The 13,466-nt window shown below is 35.8% G+C and overlaps 1 protein-coding gene across 2 annotated transcripts in view; it reads right to left on the bottom strand.

Moving 5' to 3' along the window:
- Positions 1 to 348: 348 nt before the first annotated feature.
- PARP8 (poly(ADP-ribose) polymerase family member 8) overlaps positions 349 to 13,466 on the bottom strand; it is a gene marked incomplete at its 5' end in the record, with an annotated part of 119,111 nt that continues 105,993 nt past the window's right edge. The window contains 11 exons of one of the 2 annotated variants that reach the window (XM_082497152.1): positions 349 to 715; positions 1,352 to 1,436; positions 3,764 to 3,833; positions 4,757 to 4,833; positions 6,649 to 6,718; positions 7,651 to 7,723; positions 7,888 to 8,000; positions 8,821 to 8,869; positions 9,233 to 9,300; positions 10,631 to 10,696; positions 12,198 to 12,323. In XM_082497152.1, the coding sequence (XP_082353278.1) occupies positions 613 to 715; positions 1,352 to 1,436; positions 3,764 to 3,833; positions 4,757 to 4,833; positions 6,649 to 6,718; positions 7,651 to 7,723; positions 7,888 to 8,000; positions 8,821 to 8,869; positions 9,233 to 9,300; positions 10,631 to 10,696; positions 12,198 to 12,323 (900 nt within the window). In that variant the 3' untranslated portion in view covers positions 349 to 612. The remainder of the gene's footprint in view (positions 716 to 1,351; positions 1,437 to 3,763; positions 3,834 to 4,756; positions 4,834 to 6,648; positions 6,719 to 7,650; positions 7,724 to 7,887; positions 8,001 to 8,820; positions 8,870 to 9,232; positions 9,301 to 10,630; positions 10,697 to 12,197; positions 12,324 to 13,466) is intronic. The other variant, XM_082497151.1, reaches the window with a different exon arrangement.

Here is a 13,466-nt window from a genome sequence, read left to right as displayed (position 1 = left end):
TTCATTACTTTTTGTTTGTTTCACTCATTAAATAAAAATGAATTTTTGTTTTAACCTTTGACTCTAAATCCTAGCTGCATTTGTGTAGAATAAAATGAATCAAAGATAGCTGCAGCTAACCAATTTCTTTAATTTGATATATCCAGACAACCTTTTATTGTGTTTAAATACGAGAATATTTTACTTATTGCAAAGTATCCTGTGTAATACAGGTGCTCCGCTATAAAATCTTCTCTTTTGCCTATAATTTTCATTCTAAATTTAAAATACCAGTATACAGTACTAAAACCTCCAATTTAAGTTTAATATAAAAATATCAGCACAAAACTCCTTTTTAAAGTCTGTTTATTGTGAGCAACCCAAATGCCTGTTTAATTATTATTAGTTGTAGTATATTAATAGACTTTGCACCCCTACAGTTGCTAATTCATACCATCTTGGGTATTTTGATGAGATAAGAAATACTAAGTAAGAAAACAGTAAGTATTCAAAGGGTTAATTTGCTTAGAATAATAATAATAAATTAGTTTTTTGCATCTTCTTCAGTTCAAAATCCAGCTTTGAGACTGAGGAAGGCTTCCAAATCACATCAATTAAATAAGAGTGGTCCTTTTAACCAGTAGCAGTTTGATTGCCAATGACTCGAAGAATCTCTTTATGAATGCTTGGTTCCTGTGTATTTATACTTGTATCACCCACTTGACCATCTTCATAACTAAAAAAAAAAGTACAGAAAATAAAATCAAATTAGTCTTTTATTAATCTACCTAAAACCATCCAAAACTCTGTTTCATTCAATCAACAGGAGTGCTTATTCCATATGTTAACATGTTTCTATTAAAACATTCTGATGAACTTCACCATTATATGCAGATCCTAACCTCTAGAGAGCGAAGGGTGGTAAGGCTGCCATTGTCATTGAAACCCTGAGGCTGAGTATCCGCTAGGACACAAAGGGGACAAGTCGTAGGTGAGAGGGGAAATGCTCACATCATAGACAGGAAGCGTTTAAAGAATTCCTCAGCTTTAAAACATACAGCCAAATAGAAATTATATTTTATGATCCATGGATAGACTCATTGTAACATGAGGTAATGCTATAGAGTGGGAAAAATTAGTAACTCTCCATTAATTTATCATGTAAGAAAGCATCTACTAAACCTCTGTCACTAGCTTATCCATACATTTCCTAACAAAAGTAAGTACAGAGAAAGATAAAAAATGAAGTGATCCCCAAAAGAATTAGGAAGAAACATCTATTATCTATTTCCATTACAACTATTGGAGGGAACATGGGGAAAAAGGTCAAAGATGAACAGAAGTTGAATATTAAAAGAAGCTTTGTACTCACACAAAGAAAAATCTTGTACACACATGATCTGTGTTGGGAACTACCCATATCTCTCCATGTTTGTGCAGATCGGATGAGGTTATCACTATCAGGGAAAGAATAAATTTCACAGTGATGAAAACATGCGTGGAAAATATTGCTTTGAAATTTTTGGGTTTTTTTATACACTTTAAACTGCTTTCTAGGAACGTGTAGTTTTCCACTGCATGTCTGCAGTGTGGTGTAGACTCTGAGTTGGCTGATAGTACAAACAGGGAGATGAACTTGATTCTTGTTTCCAAAAAATGTTATATTTTTCAGAATACACAAATGCTTGATGTATGTGAGCCAGTTGTTAATTGGAATGAAAAATGAAAAAAATTATTTATTAAAATCTGATTTTAAATGGCCATAGGGCTGTTAAGGAGGATCTGAGTCAACTGATCAGCCTTTGGAACAGAGATATTTGTGTTTGATGCTGGCTGAGCCAAAAATAAGATGTTAAAGACAAAGTCTGAAACTGAAATATGACAAATTTGGGATTTGTAATTCTACCAAATATTTGGGCCCACAATTTAAGAAGGATGTGAGGGTCCTCAAACATGTCCAGAGGAGGGCGACAAAGCTGGTGAAAGGACTGGAAGGAATGTCCTATGAGGAGCAGCTAAGGACTTTGGGTTTGTCTAGTGTGGAAAAAAGGAGGCTGAGGGGTGACCTCATTGCTCTCTACAGCTTCCTGAGGTGGGGACGTGGGGAGGGAGGTGCTGAGCTCTTCTCCCTGGGAACCAGTGATAGGATGTGTGGGAATGGTTCAAAGCAGCACCAGCGGAGGTTTAGACTGGACATTAGGAAGCATTTCTTTAGCAAAAGGGTGGACATATACTCGAACCGGCTTCCTAGAGAGGTGATCGATGCCCCAAGCCTGTCAGTGTTTAAGAGGCATTTGGACAATGCCATTAACAACATGCTTTAACCTTTGGTCAGCCCAGAATTGGTCAGACAGTTGGACTAGATGATTATTGTAGGTCCCTTCTTACTGAAATATCCTATCCTATCCTATCCTATCCTATCCTATCCTATCCCATCCTATCCTATCCTATCCTATCCTATCCTATCCTATCCTATCCTATCCTATCCTATCCTATCCTATCCTATCCTATCCTATCCTGTCCTGTCCTGTCCTGTCCTATCCTAATACTATCACGAGTAAATGCATGTTCAATTTTCATACCATTTTTTCCATGAAATGTAATTTTTAACAAATGTTTATCTCTTGTAATAATTTTATTTAGAATCTGTATTACCACCTCGCCTAAACACTTTTTTTACAGAAAAATGACATGAATATGAAGTAAAATATATTTTACCAAATATTTAAAATTCACCCTTATAAAATTGATAAGTGTGAGGGAAAAATGACACGGATGAAAAAGTCCCTCTGAAAGATGTAATCTTTATTTAGAAACTTCAGGCATTAAAGGCCACGTAAATTCTAGCAAACCCTAGATTCACTGCATATCTAATGAAAGTTTTAGAACTACACTTGTATCTTTTTCTGTCCAGATTAAATTGCATTTTTATGTTGGCTGACTTCTCCTTAATCATATTAAATCATATCATATTAAATATTTCACTTGAACAGTCTCAAAAGTATATATATTAAAAAGTAGTACATATAGCTTAAAGCTTCCATTTTGAACTAACATCTATTCTACTGTGTGTCTTAATTTTTTCATTTTAAAAACGAACAAATGCTCCAAATAAAGGGCAAAATGAGTTTAATATAATTTCTTCTTGTTTGGCCAATGAGACAAATTAACAATTAGTGGTACCATTCTTATTCAAATATCTTAATTCTTTGTTCTCAAAACCTGCTGAGGTTTCACTACTTATTAAAAGAATAGCTAAGTCTTTCAAGAATGACTGTACTCATATGCACTGGATTTTAGCTTCACAAAATTTTTGAAGCAGTCAGAGAGAATAGACTGGTTACCAGATGAATAGTATACTTGCCTGAACAGTAAAAAATTATTTGGAAATTCAATGGGAAAACTTTTTTTTGCTGACTGTTAGGTGCTTAACGTATTTGTGAAAAGCTTGCAAGAAGTCAGAGTTTCAAATAAAGGCCATCTTCAAATAAAGGTTATCTTGATGGTGTAGGAATACAATCACATTTGAAAGACAGACCAGATGATCAGTTGCTATGTGTATATGATTATTTCATGAAAATTCAGCATGTGTTAACAGACTTTGTTTGACGAGGGAATTGTTCTGAACTGAAATATAAAGGTCAGCTATTAAGCAAGTACTCGTACGCCTACCAGTAGTCTCTTAAGTAAAAACAACCAATACTGGAACTAAAGGTCTCACTGATTTGCATCCAGTAACACTATGTCTATAACTAAAAGAGTTTTTCAAGGGCTTTCAGCTTACCTTCACATAAGGCTATGCATTTTAAGTTACGGCTTTGCAAAAATTGTGACTGTTGTCCTTTCTTCTGTGACTGAGATGTAAAAACATGAGAAAACTTAATTAGTGCAGTAAGACATACTGAGTGAAAAAGTAACATAGGAGAATGCTGCTATTTTCAGTGGTTTATTAGTGAACAAAGATAGAGGCAGTCTTTCTAAAACATTTCTATTATATTTCTAGGTTTAATAGAAATTCTAAAAACACTTATATTATTTGTTTGGATTATTGTAGGAGGGATTTGAACTCCTTTATCCAGAAAGAGAAGTTTCTAATTATTATAGAATGAATAATATTATTAGAAATATCAATGTTACCAATAAACAAATTGATAGCAGAAAAAATAAAAAGGTGAATGTAATCACCAGTTCTTTGGCCTCTACCCTGATATTTTACTGGCCTTCCCTTTTCTGAGGGTTTCTGCTGTTACATACCAATCTCTCTCCAAAGCCATATTATTCTGTAGTTTCTATGTGTTAACTATGAGGACAGATTTAAGATTTCCTTCTCAAAATTTAGCCATACACATAAATGCTATGAGTTTGCTTTAGCTAAAGGAGAATTGTAGTGCTTTAATATGTAAAAACCATGAAAAAGAAAAACTGACTTGCTATATATGAAATGCTACTGCTTCCACCAATAACCACTCTCAATTCTTTTTCTAGAACTCAGAAAGCAAGGGATTCCTAAGCGTCATGATACAATCTGTATTTCATTTTCATTCTCTTCCTAAATTTTCCTGCTTGGAAAAGAAGGCCACAAGACCTGCAGTCTACTCCACAAGTTGTTACTAAAAGCAGTTGGGCTGTATTTAATGTTTGCAGTCTCTGAAGTTGTTGATTTTGTTCAATAAAATAAAACTGTTAGCTTTCACAAAGGGAATACTATCTTCTTTTCAGCTATCAAGATCCCAAACACAAAACCATAAATCTTCCAGCAACGGTTGATGTTCTGTACCTGTGATGTATTACTGCCCTTACTGCCTGAAGCTGGTTCATCTTTAGCTGACACCTTCTGCTGCTTCTTATTCATCCCTAGGAATATTAAAGTCATGTAAGATACCCTGGCATATAAATACCATAATAAGCAAAGTTAAGTATGGAGAATGAAACAGGTAATACAGTGGGAATCATAGTCTTTTGCATGGCACCCAAAAATCTAGTTAAATTTGTCACAGAATATCTCAATTTAATCCTGCAAATTACCAGTATGCCTGCATGTATTGCAAAGACACTAGGAAAGTCAAGCTAGCATTAAGTAGGTGCAAAAGCAGATAAACATGAGCTTAAATGCCACTGAATTCAGCTCAGGAATGCTCTTAGATGGTTGCTTAAGAGAGTTGCATGTCAGCATGTCTTGACTCTAACTGACCCTATTCACACTGAAGTAACAGTCTGATTTACTGGGGGTGGGATAGTAAAATCATGAGAGAAAGAACTTTAGATATTAATCATTAAAACTTTATTTAGACTTATTAAAAGTCTAATTAATTTTTAGAAGTATTATATTTGTTTAAAGTTTTAAAGTCTACCTTGGTTTAATTAATTTATCTGCATGTAAAAGTATTAAATTATTTGTCAGCCACTTTGGATCCAATTTCCATCTCCAAAATCTAAATACCTACATTTGTGCCTTAGATCTCTCTTATATTCCTCATGTCGGTTTACATAAAATTCCTGTATTGTATGCTACTACAGTCTTCCTTGCCATTCCAGTACCCCGTATTTCTTGGCAGTTTACAAACACAGACTGAATTATGGGGAAGTTTAACTCTTTGAAGGAACAGGGAGTGTAGGACTCCTCTGTGAGTTTTATTTGCAACAAGTATTACATACTTCATAGGAACACAGGCCTCCTTTCTGGAGGAGACTGGATGGAAGGGACCAAGAAAGGTAGAAAGACGAGATAAAACACATTGAAGTTGACAAAGCAGTGTTGTCCAAAAAGAAGGGCATTTTGCTAGATAATGATACTGCAACCTGCACTTTCAGTGAGTCCTGAAAAGCTTCCATACTTGTGTAATCTCTGAAAAGCTAAAGTGCATGTAGAGATTACTGATATTGAAATTCAATGAATAGTAATAAAAATGCTGAGCTTTTAAGATGAATTGTGACATTAACTAAAAATACAACTAAAAATACTGAAAATCAGAGAGCGTAACTAAAACTCTCAGAGTTATTTACATGCACACAAACACACATTCAACTATACCAGCACTTTTATATCTGAGGAAATGGTAAATGCAACATACCTAAAGGAAAAAGTCACCATATTTTAAAATCTCTTAAGTTTCTTTCTTGTTTCTAGTGTGCTTCTATTTATGATTTAATTCTTACATGGAAAAATCTGCACAACTTGCTTTTGGATTTACTCGTGGGACAAATTATGTTCCTTCCCCTTCTCATGCTAAAATAAACACACTGTCCTGTACTTTCTATTTAATCCTGACATGGCAATACTTGGAAATACTCTTAAATATACAGACTTGAACATGTCTATTGATGAGTATTTGTTTCGTCAGATCAGATAGACTTAGGCAGATACTGACAAAAAATCACAAACATAAAGTTGGATTTCCACTGCATAATCAAGACCCATTCCATTACACACAGCATACAGAATTAGCTACTATTTACTTCAAGCACAGTTTCAAGATACTCAGCACCTTGGAAAATGAGGACAGGTATTTAATAAGGGAATTTAGATTTTCTCTTTTTTGAATAAACTAAATCTTGGTCGACAAAGATAAAATTTAATACAGTGTGGTAAACAGTGAAGCCGGTAAGAAAAACAGTAGACTAAGATACCCCCTATATTTCTCCAACTTTAGAGTGATTTATAAATATCACCTGAGTAACCAAATGATATGCTTGACAATGGACTAAGGTAGATTCCACTTCCAAACATTGCACCATGGAGCTGCAAAAGAGCGTAATGATTGTTTAACATTAATTTGGTTACCTGGACAAAATAATAATGATAGGAACAGGTTGTAATGTAGATATGCATCTGCCCCACTGCCCTAATTTATTGCCTGGTAATAAACAGTCTTTAAAAAAATCATGCTGCTAATATATACTTAAAATACAGTATATTCTGGAAACCAAAACAAAATTTTACATCATATATATATATTTTATATATATATTGCATTTTCTGTTTTTAAATCTAATGTTACCATGGAGGATGCCTACAGAGGGTGCTTCTGTACATGGCCAAATACACCCTGATCCTTAGTTGGCACCTTGGGATCCTCCTCTAAGGGATCATGGACTCAGCTCCAGGGAAAAGCTGTCAAAACCATGACGCTAAAGTACTCTGAATTACAGCTTCCCAGTCCCCCGGGTACTGCCTACTTTGCTCTGCTATAGTGGTCTCCTGATGATTCAGTCTGAGAAAATGAACTGAAGTTTGCAATAGCTCCCTTCTGTCAAGTACACTCATATTTCCATTCCCAAGGAAACCAGAGGAGGAGATGCTGTAAATGCAGTTCATGTAAATCTAGTATGGTCTTGGATCCTATAATATGGAGATAGTTTATGTAGCTCTAAATTTTAATCGCGACTGCTTTTAAGCAGTACTAAGCTAAGCCTCCTGGAGGTGCTGCTCTGCAATCTAATACTGAAACACTGACTCCAGCAATGGGATTTTCCAGCCAATTCAGGAGACACATTATTTCATTTTAATTGCATCAGAATAGTACTTTTTTCCAGGAAACAAGATGGTATTTAAAATCATCCCTTTTTTCCACCTATATGACTACCAGAACCACCACCCCTGAAACCTTGCCTAAGCTAGTATGTAATCAAGCACGCACAGGTTAGCTGAAGTCTATTTAGTCTGCTGCTTACCTGCAGCCTCGTATTGGAAGCAACAACTAAGCCGTTCCTCAGGATGGAATGCCAATTTTCAATGTGTGAACCACTGAAAAGATTAAAAATAAAACATTAAAATCCAGTGTAAAATGCAAAACGAAATCAGTAATCCTTTAAAACAATAAATTCACAGCTGTAAACCCCAAACGGCAAGAACAAAAAAATAGCATAGCATTTTGATAGCCTTTGATTAATATGAATATATGTACTTACTGAAATGCAAAGGTACTTCCGTAGAGATTTTTAGCAGCTCGGAAATTGGATTCTTTGGCTGGTGGACTGCTGAGAAGCAGGAACTGGTGGGGAGTGTGCATAAACTTCAGTTGCTGTAAAATATAACAGTACATGAGTGAAAAGAAGTTGATTAACACAAAAGCATTCTATTTCCACAATGGTACTTATTAAGATACCATGCTGTTTCGCTCAATACAGGACTGTATATAAATAACTACATGAACTAAGTTGAAATTGGTCTCATTACCATAGTTTTTACCTGAAATCAAACAGTAAAAATGTCTTTCAGTTTATGAAACATAGGGAAGTTTCTGAAACAAATTTCAGCCTATTATGGCTCTAGTGAAGTAATTAAATAGAACAATTTCATCGTGGTATTCTGGTCAGAGCTGGCTTTGAATTAAGGTTCAGGCTTGAAAGGTTGCAGATTACCCTGTCCTTAATCAGAGGATCAGAGGCACACGTACTCAGAAATTAATCTCAGCACTACCCCTCTAAAATTTAAGAGCTATGCTCTTTTTAAGGTGTATTCATATGTGGATCTCCTGGTACATAGTGTTTGTGTGCACTGCTTTCTGTACAATTCTATATCTAACATTCTAGATGGTAACAAAACAAATAGTGAAGTTATTCTCACCCAATCTCAGATGACTACAATGTAGGCACTTGTATTTGAGCTACTCACCTCAAATAGGCTTTTTCTGAGCATTATTCCTTTGACCTGTTTTAGATATCCACAACATGATTCTGTGTCATGACCTGAAACTACCTATTTCTGTTTCTTGTCTATTAATGGGAGCCATATAATTAGTTTGAGTGTAGACACCTACGTGTGGCTAGAAGACTCCCACCTAAACTGCTAATACAAGCCATACGAAATGAGAAAATAATAAAGAACCCACAAACACTTACCCTATTCACCGGTAGCTTCACAATATGTGATCTATTACTAGAAATAACCCTAAAATAAGAAACAGTTAGATGTATTAGACATGGTAACCAAACAGAACTTCTCTCCTTAAAAATGTGTTATGAATGGCCACCACAAAGCACCCAGCTGCAGGCCTTTGAACCTATCAGATGGAAGTAGACCAAATCTTGACTAGAAAATGAGAACAGAGGCTGTACAAATAAGCTGGAGTCTTTCCAGTGTTTTCAGAGGGCCCAGCCAGATGAGGTCCAGAAACAGTCCAGAAACACCTGCAGTTGCAAATGTCAGCCCTGTCATTAATTCTTAGGGTGAGTTTATACCAAATTACCCTGGTGAAGTGATTATTCATTAAACTTGGTAATAATTATCATCTCATGTGAGTCAATTTTATACCATTGTAGAAGAGGATGTGCAAGCGGGTCTTGTTTATCCATCTGCTTCTTTATTTCCAAGTAAGGTGCCTAGAAAAGAGTAATTATGTTCTTTATTTCTAGTTGAAATCATAAGGTTAAATTTAATATGTTACATTGCCCATGATTTCATCTATTAAAACAAATACATGGGACTCATTATTAGGCTTAAATCACAGTTTTACTGACATTTAGCGTTGTACAGTTATGAATGTGTTTTGACAACAAGAATTAATATAGTAATTATTTTCCCTGAATTAAAATAATAAGCATGTAATTAGCATCAAAATGAGTATATTATAGCAAACATTGGTGATCTCAGGGAGAACAGCAGAAGATATCTATTTATGTTTGGCTCTTGGATTAAGAAATTGGACTGGAAATTCACAAAATTAAGTCACTTAAAATACCCCAAGATAATCCACTCCATTTTGTTTTAACTGTTTCATGGTATAAACTGGTAAAGTAAAATACTGTATCAGTTTATAAACCCTTTGAAAACCATTCTTGTTTTCAATCACAGTGCAAAGCATCCCTTTAAAACTCTTCAGTCCAAGAATTGTTTTATTTAAAAAAGGCAAAATGGTGGTTATTTTTCTTTTTAAAAGACATTATATTAGGTAACAGAAATACCTGATTTTTTTCAATTTTTACAAGATGTTACACTAAGTAACAAAAATATGTGAATTTTAATTTTCAACTTATTTTACTCCTCTCTATACACCTCATTCTTCATTTCAGAATCGCCAAGTACTTTATGAGTACATATAGAGTAAGATTTATAAACTGTTGTGAGGTTACATTTATATAGCAGTTGGAAAAGCAAGGTACATGGGAGAGATTTCAATAATCAGTTATAATTGACTGGGCTGTTTGGGAAATGAAGTGTAACAATGAACATAAGTACTGCTATCAGACTCTGTCCCACTGTGAATATTGAGCAATGATATGGCAGTAATCCCAAGAGACCCAACCTTCCACATCCCAAACCATACTTATCTGATCAAGTGTTTTGTTATAATAGAAATAAAGCTATCATTCAGAACACTGTCACAAAACCAATTTCTTTTGCTTTGGAAATAAAAGCCCCATTTCGGCTTTGATATTTTGAGAAATGCAGCCGTTGGTGATTATCACATTACAATGTCCCATTCTGCTGTTATTATCTCTTATGTAAACTGAGTTCTACTTCATCACTTTTATTTGACTGCCGTTATGGATACTCTAAGTTTGTTACTTTTAACACACATTTTAATATTACTACAGCCGTATAGGAAAGAGGTGATACTATTGACTTCCCCACCCATCACAGGCAAGCAATACAAACATCTTCCTTGTTCTAGAAATAGTGATTAAGTTAGGTAAAGATTTTTAAACTCACCTGGGTCATCTCTCTAATAGAAGTGATACTGTCCAATGCTTTCATGACTCGGTCATAATTCTTCTTCTGATATAGCATAAAATAAGGAAATAAATTAAAAGAATATTAGTATTTGGCTCTACAAAAACCTCAGTTCTTTGTGTATAAAACCAAAGCTAGGACGAACGTTCACCAAACCGATTCTTTCAAACATTTCTTACCAATAGCTTTCTTCCACCTCACATATTGACTTTCTCATTCATAGTCCAGGAAAATTCCACGGAAAAAATATTATCATGATGTTTTTTCTTTGTTTTTCACTGGAATCTCCAACACACTCAAAAAATTAGCTCACTTTAAACAAATATTTGTCACTAAACATGGATTCTGACAGTTATTTGGCTGACATTATTAAGTTAAATACAGCAGTGACCAAATAGATTTTAAATAAAATAATAAATAAACAGATGTGTTTACTTTTCTAACAGCTCTATAAAACACCAGAGGTCCTTCAGTTGTCCCTCTGTCTCACCCTGATCCTTGCCTACCTTCTGTTTGGGAACCGCTACCATCCACCTTTTCTGAGAGGATGAGCTTAACAGTCCATGCTCCACCAGCTCCATGTGTCATATTACCTTCAGGAGCTTCACTGTCCCCCATCTTTGGGTCTTGACAACTTCTGCCCATGGGCTTTTACCTCGCCTATGCAGGCAAGAAGCTGAGAGGAGGCAGTTTGGGTCCTGCCAGCCCAGGGGCGCTCTCCATTCCTCTTCTGCTGTGACCCTATTTCATATTGCTTCGTCTGCTTCAAACTCCTGCCTTGCCCAGCCACCAGACTAGCTGTCTCCTCACCAGTCCCCTTCCAAGCACTTCCTGGCAAGTCTTTTTTCCCACATGCTACAGAACACACTCGCCCCTTCCTGAGGAAGAACGACTGCTAACTGGCGTTTGTTCAGAAAAAGAGAAACACATCCCAAGACAGGACACCAAAGTTCTCATTTCTGCCCTTGGGGATGGCTCAAGTGAGATGTAATACTTCATGGCTTCTTAAGGGCTTCCCTCAGAGGCAGTATGGGCAGGCTGAAGAGCAAGTAGTGCAAACACAATTCTTTACTTCAAAATTGATGTGTGCACAAAACTCAACTATTATGTCAACATTTGATAAAATTACATTTAAGGACATAATTGTTCACAAAGAGAAAATGAGATGACAGCAATAACCACTTCAAGAATAAAAAGATAGACTGGAAATCCCCCATTTACACTGTCTACACCTCCCAAAGGTGGGACACATTTGTGTCCAACTTGTACACTGAGAGAAAGACACAAAGAATATAAAATTTTGCACTTACCATTTGTACCCTAAAAGAATTTCTTGGTGTTAACATCACTTTGAAAGTAACTTACAGTTAATACTCAAATACCTTCTCAAAGACAAATAAAAAAAGCTACAAAAGTCACACACTTGTGCAATATCCTGGAGCTGTATCTGTTATAATAAAGGACACTCCTCCAGAAGACCGCTTTGCTTTGAAATGTTATGCATGACTAAAACCAAGCTATGACATAATGAAAGACATTTACTTACCCTGGGGTTAAAGGCCAGCATCTGAGGATCATTTGGATCAACTACAGAAGGATATGGCTCAAAAATGACAACTTTCCTAGGTGACTCTAATGCAGATCGACACATGGATACTAACAGATCAACCACCTAGGGATAAAGAAAAATATTTATTTGATATATGTACTTTCATATTGTATCTTCCAGTCTGCTTTTTTTTTACAGATTATAGTAATTTCATATTTCATTGTTACCTATATTACCCAAACCATGTTACCCACAGGACATAGTCTAGGACTGAAATTTTTCCACTGATCTCAACAGGTTCAGCCCTGGTCCATTATTCCAGGTGCTGATAGGATCAGTATCTGGTCCAAAATGTATTATCGTGTCAAATACATTGCTTGCAGCCCTGCTTTCTCTTATGCATATGTGCTAATTCCTGGATTAAATTAATTCTCTAGGGAAATGAAGTCATGCTGGATCTGCGTTTCTGTACCGTAGAATGCCGATGAAAAATGCTGCTCAAGAATGAAGAAGGGTTTGTGAGTCTGTACCACTGCCTGCTGTTCTCCTGAAGACTGTAATCACAGCAACACTTGTAAACATTGCTTCTGCTAAAGCCACAACAGTGCAGTGAGTTAACAGGCATTTGCACGGCTCACACTGGGAGATCCTCTTCCCTCCATCCTGTTGTACAAAACTACAACGTGGCTTTGAATATCTATGATTTCCAAGATTTCACCCTAAGATTACGCATGTAACGTGTCCACAAGCACGTGTTCACATATCTGCACATAGGAACGTATGAAACTTAGCAACAGACTTCTCTGTAATTGTTTCAAAAGTCATAATTCAGAGGTTAAAAATAGAATACAGCAATCACAAACCAGAGAGAATGCAGCTTTCTGACAGCTGTGATAGCTAAATTCAGCTCATAATGAAATCCAAAGTTGCTACATAAAAATGTAGCTGCAAATTAGCTCGTTTCCCCCTGTCTTTTCTGTGCCTTTTGAAAACATTCCTGTGTAAAAACAGTTTTCCATGAAAGAAAGGAAAAGCTGAGACGAGTTGTACTTAGTAGGCATCCCTGGTTCCTCCCACTACTCCACAACACTCAGATCTCCTCTCGCAGCTCAAGCTGTTCTAGAAGTTTTTATATATCTCCCATTGTATCTGACCATTTGGAGGAAAAAAACATTATGGTCCTTTAGACAAGCACAACGAAAATAAGAATCATGATGAAAGCGAAAAGGAACTGTGCTGTGCTGAGTCATCCTGTTGCCATTATCC

Source organism: Vanellus vanellus (genome assembly GCF_965231255.1).
Source record: "Vanellus vanellus genome assembly, chromosome: Z".
Lineage (NCBI taxonomy): Eukaryota > Metazoa > Chordata > Aves > Charadriiformes > Charadriidae > Vanellus > Vanellus vanellus.
Note: the sequence above shows the minus strand (reverse complement) of the source record. Positions and strands in the feature narration are given on the sequence as shown.